At 38.9% G+C, this 16,095-nt stretch overlaps 1 protein-coding gene across 1 annotated transcript in view; it reads left to right on the top strand.

The window, feature by feature from the left end:
- The window catches only part of SUMF1 (sulfatase modifying factor 1), a 94,916-nt gene that overhangs the window by 18,303 nt on the left and 60,518 nt on the right, over window positions 1–16,095 (top strand). The window contains exon 3 of the mRNA XM_030307279.1: window positions 3,418–3,492. Within this exon, the coding sequence (XP_030163139.1) occupies window positions 3,418–3,492 (75 nt within the window). The remainder of the gene's footprint in view (window positions 1–3,417; window positions 3,493–16,095) is intronic.

Below are 16,095 nucleotides of genomic sequence, written 5' to 3'. Positions count from 1 at the left end.
TAACCAGTAGCCTATATTGTGTCTGGGCTTTAATATGCAGAGTACCAATGCTCGGGGTTTTTGAGATAGCACATAGCATCTAGAGTAAGACCACTTTTTCCCTCTCAAAAAATTGCAGTTTGGTTACATATTTCATTAAGCTATAGATGCAGAAGTGCAGCTTTTCATTTTTGTGGTTTTATTTCAATGCCTGACAACCCATAAGCTCTCCTGTAGCAGTTCCAGATTATTCTCTGGTTCTGAATCCCAAAGCAAGGTTCTGAAAGTGGATATTTATTCTAAAAGGGAATAAGTAGATGGAGGCTTTCTAGTTTATGAAACTTTCTCTAAGTGTCTAGAGTATACTTTTGTAGACTTCCCATTTTCTCTCACCAGAGGACTTTACCCTCGCCTTCAGTTTGTGGGATCCTTGTTTTGTTTTATTTCCCCCTGCCCAGGCCCAAGACATCATTTTTTTTTTTTTTTAAAGTAGGCTTTATGCCCAGCATGGAGCCCAACGCAGAGCTTGAACTCATACCCCTGAGATCAAGACCTGAGCTGAGATCAAGACTCAGATGTTCTACCAACTGAGTCATCATGGTGCCCCTCAGTTTTCTCTTTTAAGTAAAAAAGTAATTTGAGGGGAACCTCGCTGGCTCAGTTGGTGGAGCATATGACTCTTGATCTCATGGTTGTGAGTTTGAGCCCCTCATTGTGTGTAGAGATTGCTTAAAAATAAAATCTTAAAAAAAAATAGTAATTTGAGAGTAAATGTTGAAAGCAAAAGTGTTCAAACAGTGGTTATGCAGCATCACATTCCTTTGAATTTCCTAAAATATATAAACTGTTTTTCTCTTTTATATGTGTTTAGAGTACAAGAAGTCCCTCTTTTTTTCGTTGTTTCATAAGGTTCCTCTCAGATCAGTTTCCTCAATAGTCTACGTAAGTTCGAAGAAGACTTGGAAGGAGAGGAGCTCCCTTCAGATTAGCATTTAACATAAAGAAGATAGAATCAACAGAATTTAGGGCACCCAGGAACATGGATGGGGAAAAATGACATCAATTTTTTACTAAAATTTAGCTTTCCTTCAATTCTGAGGCAGATGACAAATCATACTAATGGTAGTAGCACCTCTAACTTTGTCACCAATAGAAATCACAAATGTTTTTTGTCACATTATTGTTGTTGTATATATCTTAAAATATTTGCATTTATCCCCACTTTAGAAATGATAATTATGAGACCTTCCACTAGATCTCACTTAATATTATTAATAAAGAGGACATGTATATTACTATAGCATAAATTAACCTTATTAATATTTATACATAACTAGTTTTCTTTGTAATCATATTGATTTTGTTTTATGCCTTTAAACATTTCATTCTGAGAAGGAGGCCCCTAAGCTTCACCATACTGCCTGAAGGGTCCAGGGCACAAAAAGTGTTAAGAACCCCTACTTTGCATAAATACTTCATCTTTTTATGACACTACATTTTTTTTCTTCCCCTGCATCTTCATTTCATATCACATTCTACTTACTCACCATGTTCTAGCCCAGCTGGTCTTGTTTCTATTCCTTGAAAACTCAGCATTCTTTTCCATCTTGAGATCTCAGCCGTATTTTTTTTTCTTTTAAAGTGTATTTATTTATTTTGAGAGAGATAGAGAAAGCGTGAGTTGGGGAGGGGCAGAGAGAGAGAGAGAGAGAGAGAGAGAGAGGGAAACAGAGAATCCCAAGCAGGCTCCACACTGTCAGCATAGACCCTGACATGGGGCTTGAACCCACGAATTTGAGATCATGACCTGAGCCGAAACCAAAGTCAGACACTTAACCGACTGAGCCTCCTGGGTACCCCAGTGGCCCATATTTTTTTTTTTTCCTGCTTGGAGTTTCCCTCTCTCCTTGCCTGTCCCCCTCTTACTGTGGCTGGCTTCTTCTCTTTCTTGATTCGTATCAGCTTAATGTTTCCTTCTCAAGAAGGCTTTCTCGGCACACTCTATCAAACAGAGGCTTTTCTTGATACTCTTCATCTTACAGGGTCAAGTAAGTTGTAATTATTTTCTTCCTTTTTTTTTCTTTGATTTGATTTTTTTTGTCTGCATCCTCCCCTTGCACCAAGTAACTGCTCTTAAGACAGGGACTGTGCCTATTTTATATTGATCTTGTATCTCTGTCGTTTAGTTCATAGTCAGGCACAGAACAGAGATGGGTGTTTGATACATGTTCATTGGATGAAGGGTTGGCTTAGATGCTTAGGCATGTCCCCACAAGGGAAGAAGGAAGAAGAGCAGGGGAGAAGAAAAGATGATGAGCTCTGATGAGGAAAAGGAGTTTGAGCTGTCTGTAAGGCCTGAACTACAGGGATCCAGTAGGCAGTTAATATCATCTAGTGGGGATAGGACTGGAGGTAGAGATGTGAGGGTCAATTGCAGTGTGTGCTGGTGGCCATTAAAGGGATGAGACTGAAGGATTTTGTGTAGCAGTTTGTCACTGTATCTCAAAGTGTGATCTCTTGGACCACCTGTGTTAGAATCACCAGCTGAGCTGTTCACATATGCAGGTTCCTTGACCTCACCCCAGACCTCCAGAATCAAAATCTCTGGAACCGAGAAGCAGTAATATGTAGTTTTGATAGGCTGGCCAGGTGATCTCCACTGCGCAAAGCCCAAGAGCCACTGGTGTAGCGAAAGAAGAGTAGAGAGCCCAGACAGAGCACTAGGGAGGAACAGTGGTCTAGAGACTAGAAGAGTCTGTGTATTTCAGGGGATGAGGAGGAAGAGTCAGAAAGAGGAGGAAAACTAGCAGAATAGAACCATGGAGACCAAGGGGTTAATGTAGGCATTTGCAGAATGAGGTCACATGCAACAAATAAGACCAGGTAGATGAGGACTTGAGACGGTAATGTTAAACGAAAATAATCAAAATACAAATTTCCATCTGATGCTTGAATTGGCCACTTGAGATTTTTAAACACAGTTGACACTTTCATGGAGCCAGAGTATCATATCACAATATCAGCAAGCAATGCCATTTAGTTCTTTTAGCTAGATTGCAGCAGCAGAACAAAGGACAAAGGTTGATTATGTAATCTGACATGTAAGGAATACTATTATTTCCAAGTCATTTGTAATACTTGGGGAGATGCATTTCCATCAACAGGAGCAATCACATTCTCAAAAGCTAATCTCTTCCAGTCTGCGTTCTTATCAGCTAAATGAACCTGAAAAGACAGTGGCCTCTGTAAGTGATATTAACCTGTTTTAATAGGAAGCCAGATGCTTTTAAGTCATTTCTGAATCCTCTGGGAAATCATAAGAAAAACTTAAGTTCATCTGGACAAGAAGAATCACTTTAACAGTGTGCAAAGAAAATGGTACTTGTGAAACATGTTACTCCAACCTTCCTGGATTTTTATTGCCTTCTTTCCTTTCAGGCTGAGAAGTTTGGTGACTCCTTTGTCTTTGAAGGCATGTTGAGTGAGCAAGTGAAGACTGATATCCAGCAGGCAGTAAGTAATGTTTAAACAGACTCTCACATTTTTCTACTGCTTGTTGGAAAGGGCTTGAAAACTCCAAACTACAAGTGCCACCCTCCTCACCACCCCCAGCACCTAACCATTTCTGCTCTAGATTTTATTGTGCTAACAGGCCCATGGGCCAGACCACCTTGAATTGAAAATGCCACAAGTCCAGGATGGTGTTTGAAGAAGTGTTGGGTCTGACTTGGGTTTCTGTCTTGTGCACCTGAGTGACACATTGTGTTGCTGAGGAAAACTCAGCTGGCCACTAGATGTTTCTGGGTTTCTTTTACTTACAGTCATGTCTAGAATGGAGGCTTAAATGTGAATTTTTTTTTTAAGTTCTCTTCTTAAAGTCTTGACCTCATCAGGTGCCAGTGTGGAGAGAGAGCTTCCTATTTAATTAAACATTCATGAATTCCTATGATCAGAGTAGTATTCATGAAAGGGGGACCTTTGCTCTGGATAATCACAAGACACTGAGCCACGGAACTGGCCTTACCACCCAGGGTGTACCTGCTTTCATAGAGAGGATCCAGGGAATGTGAATTAGGTGTGTTTTTCTCAGAAAGCATGGGAATAGTGCACTGGGCTTCCATAACCTGTGTGGTGAGCGGATCTTGGGATTTCTGTATGTTTGAATATTTGTTTACACACATGTCTCAGAAGGAGGCAGAAAGTAGAAGAACAAGGGAAGGGGTGTGGGTAAGCTAGGAGGTTGAAGGTTCACAAAACAAAGAGGTTAGGGAATGCAGAAGAGGCAGGAGGTGGTGAGAGAGAAGGGAATTGGGGGCCGCCTTGATTGCAAGGGAGACTGATTAAGATACAGAGATTGAAGACAGGAATTCAACCCTAATCTTCCTTTGTTACACAGATTCCCTTTCAGTTGGCTGAACTTGGTCTTTCTGTATTGGTGTCACTGTTCTCTATTGTGAGCAGTAGTGCCAAAAAAATTAAACTGTCCTGGCTCCCGTTTTCTTTCTTTTCCAATGACTGTAGCAAAAGTGATGGGGGGGGAGACATGAGATGAAACCAGACTTGCTCTCAATTCATTTATAGGAGAATCAGGCCACTTTTTTGTATGTGTTTTACATAAATGTTTTTAAAACGTGACCAAGCTGCATCTGAATTTCAGTTTTCTTTGCTCATTACAAGTTTTTATTACAAGTCTACTATGTAATCCGATCCTTTTTTTTTTTTTTTTTTTTTAAAGGCCTTTGAGGTCACATTGGCCTAGGGTTGATGAGCCAGCAACTCAGGATGCAGTACCTTGTTCTAAGATATGGAGCTCAGATGAGGGAGGGCATCTGTACTTATTTTTGCAATTTGCTCTTTTAGATACAGAACCTCCTGTCACTTGAGAACCTCCAAACACATTAGGCATAAAGGCACAGGCAGATTATTGCTAGGCTCTGAAGGTGCCCTGTAAGTGCCTAGCGAAGAGTGTGTGGCTGTAACTAGGACAATAACAAGCCGCTCTCACGGGATCCTAGTGTTGCTTACTTGCTTAAATGCTCATAATGGAAAAGCAAAGCTTTTAAGCATGTTTAGAAACGGCTGGAATGAATACGATGAATCTATTCGTGATTTGAGAGAGCTAAGTTTTTGTTTTCAACCCCTTCTTAGGCCTGACATAGCCTCATGCACCAGACCTTTTTTTAACCCAGTGTTTCCACAAGCATAGCATATGGGATGGCCCAGGAGGGGGACTTGAAGTGAAACAGGAGTTAAGTTAAGGTGGTAGGCAGCTAAGCATAAGCTAATCCTGAATCATGGAGTGAGACAGATATTTCCTTTTCAGGTCTCTTCCTAAACCTGAATACATCAAGGCGTAAGTCTCATTTGAGTGATAACGTCATTAGCACTAGGTGACACTTGTTAGTCTCCTTTTAAACATGCAAAATTGACCTTGGAACCTTCCCCAGGCTACAGTAGCTAACAGAATTTAGTAATATTGTTTACTTTCATGTAATTATTTTATAATATTATTTATTTTCATATAATTATTTAAAATAACTCATACAACTTTTAAATGAATGTAATTATTTTAAATGTCATAAATGATCTTTTTGTGACAGCACTGGTGATACAGATTTTCCTTTAATAAAGCCTTTTTATTGTAAAATAAAACACAAATACAGAAAACCGCACAAAGCAAATGTTTAGTTTACTGAGTGTTCTAAGGTGAGCATGTTTGTAACTATCACTTAAGTCAGGAACAAGAATTTTGCTGCCTGTCCCAGTAACCCCCTCCATGAACCACAGCTTTGTCCCCCTTCTCTGTCCCTAAAGTTGCCATTATCCTGCTTTTTATTTTTTTATTTTTTAAGTAAGCTTCATGCCCAGTGCAGAGCCCGGTGCGGGGCTTGAACTCATGACTGTGAGATCAAGACCTGGGCTGAGATCAGATCAAGCTATCCTGCTTTTTAAAGTAAATGCTTCCTGGGCCACCTGGGTGGCTCACTCAGTTGTCTACCTTTGACTCAGGTCATGATCTCACAGTTCATGGGTTTGAGCCCCAGTCAGACTCTGCTGACAGCTCAGAGCCTGCTTGGGATTCTCTCTCTGCCCCTCCTCCAGTCACGCTTTCTCTCTCTCTCAAACATAAATAAGTAAACTTAAAAAAAATAAAGTAAATGCTTCCCTGTATTTCTTTATAGTATTATCACCATTTGTACATCCCAAGACTACTATACTATAGTTTAATCCTACCCATTTAAGCATAAATTTGTGGCTTTTTCAAGACATTTTAAATCACAAGTTTCCCTTCCATTGTCCTCTTTCCTCTGCTGCGCTCCCCCCCCCCTTTTATCCCTAACAATTTATCTCTGGAAGAATCCTGTGGATGTTTCCCTGGTCTGAATCTTGTTGTTTTCCCTCTCATGGTGCACTTCACCTGTTTTCTCTGTCCTCTGCATTTCCTGTGGTCTGGGAGCTGGATCCACAGGCCTGATCAGACTCGTGTTTGAGCCCTATGACAAGACCTCAGATAATATGGTGTTTGTTGTATACATTGTTCTTAGGTTTTTGATGTTGCTGTTTAGTTGCTTTGTCTGTTTTATGCATAGATTTGGAGATATCCAAAAATTATACTGCTGCTTTCAACTTAGGTAGGTTTTTTTTTTTTTTTTTTTAATGTATAGTTTTGAGGCAAGACATTGAACTGGCTTTTAGGGTTTCCCGCAAAAATATCTGAAACTGTGTGAATTTAATTGTTTAAAACAGAGTACATGTGCATGATGAAATCTATTTAGTTGTGATTATCATTTGAAGGGATTTAAAAAAAAGTGTTTATTTATTTTGAGAGAGACAGAGTGCCTTAGTGAGCAAGGGGAGGGGCAGAGAGAGAGGAAGAGAGAGAATCCCAAGCAGGTTCCCTGCTAAGCATAGAGCCTGATTCGGGTCTCAGTCCCAGGAACCTCTGAGGTCATGACCTGAACTGAAATCAACAGTTGAATGCTTAACCTGAGCTACCCAGGCGCCCCTGTTGTGATTATCTTTTGAATGCTCAGTTTGAAACAATCATCTTAAAAGGTATAGCTTTTAAATCCTTTAAAGGATTAATGCTAGTTTTTGTTGCTGTGCTATTTTTGTTTTATGGTATTTTAATCTAGTTAACCTTCTATTGTTGAAAAAGATAGTGTTTAAAATATTTAATGTTTAAAAAGTACCTTCTTTTTAATAATTGTATTATTAATTTGTCTCATAAATCTTTGACATGAAGAATGGCCATGGGGTAGGGTGAAAACAGTTGCTCTTGGTTTGTGGTTTGGCACTTTCTGAATTTGCTAACATTTTAAGGAAACAAATTTGAATAGGTGTCCTTGATAAAGGAGGAGGTAGACTATTTTGAGAAGTTCTTTTTAACTGAAAGCCAATTTCAAGTGAGGAATCAGAATTACCAAGTCATTTTTTTTTTTTTTTGAAGTAAAAAACAATTTCGAGACAGCCATCTCCTGCCCAAGTAATGCTGGGTACTGTGTTATTTGGATGAGGCTGGACCAGCACAAACCGCAAGGAGTAATGCGGCCTGACTGTCTCTTACATAATCACAACTGGGTGATGACTCTGAGGTAGAAAGAGAGCCGTTAGTAAGGATGTGATTCAGTTACCTAAATGTGCATGGGTTGTAATGAGAAATGCCTTGGGGCCCAGCAAGATTCTGAGGTCATACCGCAAAAATAATTTTTAGAAAAAGCCCTGGTAAGTCAACTAGTGTAAGCCAAGCCAGAAAGTGTTCAGAAAGGCAAGTTCCAGTACATAGGAAAAGTAAATTCAAATGACTCAAAACATGAACCTGACGGATTAAATGGCTCAGGCTCGTTTTTGATGTTAGAAGTTTTACTTTTCTGGTAGCTCAACCACGGTTTCCCTGAACAACTTCATTTTGGCTTTAAGAAGTTTCTGCTTTCACAGGACCAACGAAGCTTTTGTTTCTCAAACTGATTTTGGGGCTTGTTTATTCAGAGAAGCCATAAGGAAACGATCACAGCCTTGGAGTGAGGGAGACCTGGTTTTAAACCTCAGCTATGCCTTTTACCAGTTGGTTTTGGGAAAAGGCACTTAATTTCTTTGCTACTCTTTTTTTTTTTTTTTTTTTTTTTTCTTTTCAAGTTTGAGAGTTTATTTTGAAAGTTTTGGGTCATCTTTTTTAAGCATTTTGATCTACAGATTTTTTTTTTTATGATCCCATTAGTTCCACATTCTATAGTATAGTTGTATTTATACCTAAATATTTTCTAATGTCCAGTATCATTTCTCTTAGTGATTCTGTCTGTTTTTGCTTTATATATTTCAGAGCTATGCTGTTAAGCTTGAAATTGTAAGTGCATAAGTGTAGAAATGTATTCTTTTTGTTGAATTAAATATTTTGTAGTTTGTAAAAAGGGATTCTCTTTTTCTCTAGTAAATTTTATCTTCAAGTCTATTTTTTCTGATATCTACATAGGTGCACAAGCTTTCTTTTGTCTAATTTTTATCTAATACATACTTTTCCATCTTTTCATTTTCATTCTATCTGTATCTATGTTTTTAGGTAGATTTTTTGTTTTTTTTCCCCCAAAGTTTTATTTATTTAGATAATCTCTATACCCTGTGTGAGGCTTGAACTCATGACCTTGAGATCAAGAGTCATATGCTCTTACAAATGAGTCAGTGGGGCACCCCTAAGTATATCTCCTGTAAATAGTATACAGATGTTTTTATTTATTTTTATTTTTTTAAGTTCATTTATTTATTTTGAGAGACAGAGAGTGAGTGGTGAAGGGGCAGAGAGAACGACAGAATGCCAGCCAGGCTCTGTGCTGTTAGCACAGAGCCCAACAAGAGGCTCGAACCCAGAAACCACGAGATCATGACCTGAGCTGAAATCAAGAGTCAGATGCTTAACTGACTGAGCCACCCAGAACCAGTATATAACTGTTTTTAAGAAATCCATTCCAATAGTCTTTGTCTTTTAGTCAAGAGTTTATTTATGTTTATATATAGTTTATTATGATTACGTATGTATTGGCTTTATTTCTACCATTTTATTCTTTTCTTTCTCTTTATCACATTTTTTTCTCTTCTTTTTTCTTCAATTTCTTTCATATTTTTCTTTTTTCTCCTCATTCTAACTTCACTTGTCTCCTTAGAAGTTCTATATGTATGCATCTTCATTTACTAAACTATTGTAACGTTCATTTAAAGTCTAACTTTGAGTCTGTTCATTTTTCTGCTCTATAATACTAGGACTGTGCTCTCATCATCCCCATCCAACTTATGTATTACTGATATCCACTATTTTATTCCAATTTGTTCTCTTCCTCCAGTACTTAGATGTTATCAATACATTTCTATATAATCAATATTCAGTTGTGGCTATAATTACTGCTGTCTGCGCCCTCCTTTCTGCATGCCAGACAGAATGTATCTTCTGACTAAAGGACATCCTTTGGTAGTAAATGTTCTTGTTATTAATAGTTTGAAAATATCTTTAATTTTGTTTTATTGTTGAGAGATATTTTCATGAAGTAAAAACTTGAGATTGGCAATTTATTTACTGTCTGTTCACCGCAGAGATGATTTCACTGTCTTCTGGCTTCTGTTGTTGCCATTCTTCAGTCTGGTGCTTTTCCTGTGCAGGTGATCTGTCTCTGGCTGCTTTTAAGATTATCTCCTGTCTTTGTGATTATACATTTGGACTGTGATATTTATAGTTGTTGATTTCTATCATTTATCCAGCTTGAGTGTCATTGGGTGTCCTGGATCTGAGGACTGTTTCTTAAACAACTGTGGACTCTTTTTTTTTTTTTTTTTTTTTTTTTTTTAAGTAGGCTTCATGCCCCATGTGGAGCCCAACGCGAGGCTCCAACTCACGACCCTGAGATCAAGACCTGAGCTGGACATTTAACCAACACCCAGGCACCCCAACTTCAGACTATTCTTAACCATTATTGTTTTCAATATTGCTTTTTCTTCATTCTCACTTACCCCTCTTAGGGACTCCAGTTAGGTGTGAGTCAGCCCTTGTCAATCTCTTAAACCCACTTTTGAATCTATAGGTATATATATTCCATTTATATATTTTATTTTAATTTTCGTTGCTTTTTGGCTATGTCTTTGGTAATATTAGTAGTTGCCATAAGGATTACAAGATGTGTACATAACTTCTCACAGTCTATCATAGAGTTAACGTTTTAATGCTTCAAGTAAATGTAAGTACCTCATAACCATATAGGTTCCTTTACCCCTGTGCTATACTTGGCATATATAGTACATCTCTATACATTGAAAAGACCCAAGATGGTGTTATAATTTTTGTTTGCAACATCATATATATATATATATATATACACATATATTTAATGTTTATTTAATTTTGAGTGAGAGAGAGAGAGAGACAGAGCACGAGTGGGGGAGGGGCAGAGAGAGAGAGAGAGAGGGAGACATAGAATCTGAAGCTGGCTCCAGGCTCTGAGCTGTCAGCACAGAGCCTGACACGGGGCTTAAACTCATGAACAGTGAGATCATGATCTGAGCCCAAGTCGGATGCTTAACCGACTGAGCCACCCAGGTGCCCCTATATTTTTAATTTAAAGAAGAAAAGTAATCTATTATATTTATCCAAACCATTTCTGTTGTTCTTTATTTCAGAAGTTGCCTGTTTTCCTCTGGTATTATCTCCTTTCAACCTAAATAACTTCTGTTAGCATTTATGTGAGAACAAGTCTTATATCCATGAATTCTCTTAGTTTGTTCTCATCTGAGATGAGACATGTCTTTATGTCCCCTTCATTCCTGAAGGATGTTCTCACTGGATACAACAGATCTCTGGGTTGGCACTTCTTTCATCACTTTGAAAATGTTTGACTCTTTTCTAGTCATGTGGTTTCTGATAGCACCAGTTCAATCACTGTTCTCTTATTTCTATTAGTGTCATTATTTTCTGGCTCCTTTCAAGACTTAAAAAATCTTAGGGCACCCGGATGGCTCAGTCGGTTAAGCATCAGACTTCGGATCAGGTCATAATCTCGCAGTTTGTGAGTTCGAGCCCCGCATCAGGCTCTGTGCTGGCAGCTCAGAGCCTGGAGCCTGCTTCAGATTGTGTGTCCCCCTCTCTCTCTGCCCCTCCCCTGCCCATGCTCTCCCTTTCTCCCTCTCTCAAAAATAAATAAACATTAAAAAAATAAAAAAAAAATCTTGTCTTTGTAGTTTGATTATGATTTGGACATTTGGGGTTTTCTTAGGATTTAGGGATTATCCTATTTTTTGAGGTCCTTGGTCTGTAGATTTATGGCTTTAACCACATTAGGGGAGTTTTCAGCCATTTTGGCAATTATTTTTTTCAACATTAATGTCTCCTTTCTTTTTAGGACTACAATCCATGGGTGTTATCCCATGTAGATATTATCCTACAGGTTCCTAAGGCTTTCTTCATTGTTTTAAAATTGTTTTTTTCTCTCTGTTCTTTAGATTGTGTACTTTCTTTTTTAAAAAAATTTTTTTTTCAACGTTTATTTATTTTTGGGACAGAGAGAGACAGAGCATGAACGGGGGAGGGGCAGAGAGAGAGGGAGACACAGAATCGGAAACAGGCTCCAGGCTCCGAGCCATCAGCCCAGAGCCTGACGCGGGGCTCGAACTCACGGACCGCGAGATCGTGACCTGGCTGAAGTCGGACGCTTAACCGACTGCGCCACCCAGGCGCCCCTAGATTGTGTACTTTCTATTGATACATCTTCAAGTTCCCCCTTTTCTGTTATTGTCATTGTGCTCTTGAGCCTATCCAGTGAATTTTTAATTTTAGATATTATATCTTGCAATTCTAAAGTTTTTTTATTTTTTTAAAATTTTTTTATTTTTTTAACATTTATTTATTTTTGAGACAGAGAGAGACAGAGCATGAACGGGGGAGGGTCAGATAGAGGGAGACACAGAATCTGAAACAGGCTCCAGGCTCTGAGCTGTCAGCACAGAGCCGGATGCGGGGCTCAAACTCACGGACCGCCAGATCATGACCTGAGCCGAAGTCGGCCGCTTAACCGACTGAGCCACCCAGGCGCCCCTCTAAAGTTTCTTTTTAAAAAATAGTTCCTGTTTCTCTGCTGATAACTCCTACCTATCTATTCATTTCAAGAATATTCACCTTTACCTCATAGCTGATGATTGTAATAGCTGCTTTAAAGTCTTTGGTAATTCCGGGGTGCCTGGGTGGCTTGGTCGGTTCAGTGTACAATTCTTGATCTCAGGGTTGTGAGTTCATACCCTGTGTTGGGCTCCATGCCCTTAAAAATAGTCTTTGATAATTCCATCTGGGGTATCTTATGGATGGCACTGGTTCATTTTCTTTTCCCTTCAGTGTTGAGTTTCTGATCTTGATATAATTCTCAGGAAAATGTTGGGGTGTTTTTTTTTGTTTTTTTTTTTAACGGGAGTTAATCTGGTAACCTGGTTAGGTGTAGACCCCAAGTTTTGTCTTGTTTACTGCCAGTGGTGATTTTGTAGTTTTGTTTCTTCATTCCTTTTTTGCCAGTGCATCACTGTGGTTAATTATTTTTTTCTTTACTGTAACTAGCATTTTGCTTCTTTTAATCAATTTCTTGTATGGGTAATAATGCCTAACTAGGAGAGTATTGTAAAGATCAAATTCATGTACAAAGAACCACCTACTACAGTACTTAGCACATAAAAAGTCTTTTAGTAAATGTCATTATGCTGGCTTCTTCCAGTGTGCTATCTCTAATTGAAAATTGAGTTAAATTTTCTTTGCTTTGCTTTACTGTTGCCCATTTGTAAGATTTGATAACATCATATATAGCACTCTGCCAAGTTGTAATGATATTTTGAAAGGATTTGGTATTGTGGAATAAATCCTCTTGGATTATCTCAGAGTCCTTGGCTGGAGAAATATCAGTGATACATCCTTTCCTTTTCTTTTTTTCTTTTTTTTCTTTTTTTTTTTTTTAGTGGGGGTGGTGAAAATATACAAAAACATAAAATTTAACATTTTAACCATTAAAAAAATTTTTTTTAATGTTTATTTATTTTTGAGAGACAGAGTGTGAGTGGGATGTGGGGCAGAGAGAGAGGGAGACACAGAATCTGAAGCAGGTTCCAGGCTCTGAGCTGTCGGCACAGAGCCCGATGTGGGGCTGGAACTCACGAATCGAGATCACGACCTGAGCTGAAGTTGGACGCTTAACCGACTGAGTCACTCAGGCGCCCTTTTTTAACCATTTTTGAGCATACAGTTCGCTGGCAGTAAGTCATTCCCAATGTCATGCAGTCATCATCACTGTATTTTTTCTGAATTTGTTGACCATCCCTTACAGAAACTCTGTACCCATGAAGCAATAACTTCACATTCTCCCTTCCCTCCCATCACCTGGTAACCTTAATTGTACTTGGTCTCTCTATAAGTTTCTTTACTCTCCGTGTCTCATAGAAATGTCCTTTTGTTTCTGGCTTACATGACTTAGCAAAATGTCTTCAAGTTTCATTTATGTTAGAGCATGTATTAGATTTCATCTCTTTAAGGCTGAATGATATTCCATTGTTTCTATAGACCACATTTTGTTTATCTGTTCATCTGTTAATGGACATTTGTGCTGTTTCTGGCTATTTAACATCTAATAGCTGTTTTGGCTTTTGTGAATAATGCTGCTGTGAACATTGGTCTACAAGTGTCTGAGTGCCTGCTTTCAATTCTTTTGACTATGTACAGTGACGTATTTTTTGAGTAGTTGTTTGGATTCATGCCTCCTTAATTACCTGCCATTATCCCTGTGGTGTGTTCTTTGACTTCTTCTAGTGATGGAAATGAGTCTACCTCCCTCTGTTTGAAAGTTTGCTTTTTGGCTTAAAATGTGGCCTCTTTAGCAAACAATCAAAAATGTCCTACTGTCCTCCAGATACTTTGCTATTCCTGAGAATACAGAAATGGAAGATATTCCACCCTGTTGCCCTTTACAGGCTCACAATTTAAGGGATGGGGTCATATAGGCTCTAAACCAAAATTAGATGTTTTTTTTCTGATTTATGAATTTTTTATATCAAATGTTTTAGAGAAATAAAAACGAAGACACATACATCATGTTTTTTCAAATTTTCAAAAAGAATGAGAGTATGTGAGATCCATACCATCGTGGAATGTCCTGGAGGTAGCATGAAATAACATTGAGAAATGAATTGGGAAGGGCATGGACAGGTGCTGTGGTAAGGAGTGCTATGGAGCAGTTAGGGGAGGTGCCTGGAGAGCTGCATTTGTTGTTGACCAGGAAAGGACTGTGTGAGGAAGAGGCATTTAAGGGAAGCCTTGCAGATATGGAATAACTAATTTTGGGATCAACTAGAGCAAAGCATCTGGTGAAGGACTTATTATGTTCCTATGCTCTGGCTACTCACCTTCAGCCTTCTATGGTCTGGTCTTAGCTACATTTACTCTGGGAAGTCCATTTCAAATGGCTTTCTCTTGTCCCATATTCCAGATTTAGATTGTTCCATTTATTCTTGTCGCTTCTTGTGCTTTCTTTTTATGTCAGTTGTCTCACTTATAATTGTTTCTGTAGGTATTTGTTGAATGCCTTCCCCTTTACCAGGTATCTTCTATAATGGTGTGTGAGAATGCACTATACCACTATGTCCCCAGCATAGTAACTATCACTTAAGCACCTAATAAATATTTGCCAAAAAAATGAAAGAATGCCATTTGGGTATCATCCATTAGAGCATTTAGTTTTTGAAAGCTACGGGGCTCAGACCTCACATGACCTGTCTCATGTTGGAAAGTTGCTTTTTCTTGGCAAGAAAACACTGGCTTAGTCAATCGGGGTTGAGGTAGGTTCACAGTAACTGAGTTATTTGGGAAGAGTGGTCCAGGGGTGGCTGACGGGATAAGATAAGAAGAAAACACAGTCACACAACTGTATTTTGTGTCTGTTTTTGAAAAGAATAGTTGTCTGTCTGATTGAGGAGTCAATGTGTGGTGTAGGCTCAGGAAGCAAAGCCTGATAACCCTGGAAGGTGAGAACCCAATACAATAGGATAACAGGGCATAGTTTTTTTTTTTTCCAACCTGCTCTGAAACAAGGCACCTGATCAGAATGAGTGTGAATGAGGCAAGGCATATTGGGGTTCTAGAGGCTCAGACTTGAAATATCTCTTTAAGGAGTCCTTAAGTTTCTCCTCCTCCTCTTCCTTCTCCTCCTCTTCCTCTTCTTCTCTTTCTTTTCCATCTTCTTCCTCCTCTTACTCTTCTCCTACTTCTTCTTCTAGTAGGCTTCATACCCAGCACAGAACCCAACACGGGGCTTGAAGTCACCACTCTGACATCAAAACCTGAGCTGAGATCAAGAGTTGGACATTTAAGTAACTGAGCCACCCAGGTACCCCCTTAAGTTTCTTTCCAAGTCCTAGGTCTTTTGTGATTTGACTTCAATGAAGAAATAATAATGATTCTCACATCCCCGTACCTCCCAAATATTGGTGTCTGCATTGTAAACCTCTAAAGTGAGACAAAGATTGACTATTGAGTAGGCAGTCATGCCTAGGAGAGATCCAGCTTTAAGAAGAAGTTATGCAAAAATGAGAATTTTGAGTCAATGGAACTTTCAAAACCATTTGGCAAAAAACCCTTTCTTTATAGATGAGGCAGTTATGGCCCAGGAGGGGAAATGGTTTGCCTCAGTTCTGGATAATGTCGAGGGTGGTACCTACCTATTAGTCCATGAGAACCAGTATAGGACCTTTCCCACTGTGTAAAACTCATAAGCCAGGAGCTGAGTCTCTCTCTTTACAAAAGGACATCCCATTGAAAGACTATATCTAAAATTGGTATTTATCCAGAACATGGTCACCCAAAGTGGGGAGGGGTTTGGAAAACATGGAAACCTCAGGAACAGGTGAATTTATTCATTAAACAAATGTTTATCTCGTATGTGCTATGGGCGAGGCAGTGTTCTGAGTGCTGTGGATACAACAGGGAAGCAGGTATGAGTCCTCAGTCTCTTGAAGGTTGAACTCTATAAGACTCTAAACAAGTGAAGTTGTAATGGACTATGCTAAAGGTCTATGAATAAAGTAAAGAGAGTAACAGGATAGAAAGTGGCTGTAATG

The sequence above is a fragment of the Lynx canadensis genome, chromosome A2 (assembly GCF_007474595.2).
Source record: "Lynx canadensis isolate LIC74 chromosome A2, mLynCan4.pri.v2, whole genome shotgun sequence".
Classification (NCBI taxonomy): domain Eukaryota; kingdom Metazoa; phylum Chordata; class Mammalia; order Carnivora; family Felidae; genus Lynx; species Lynx canadensis.
This window is presented reverse-complemented; position numbering and strand designations above follow the sequence as displayed.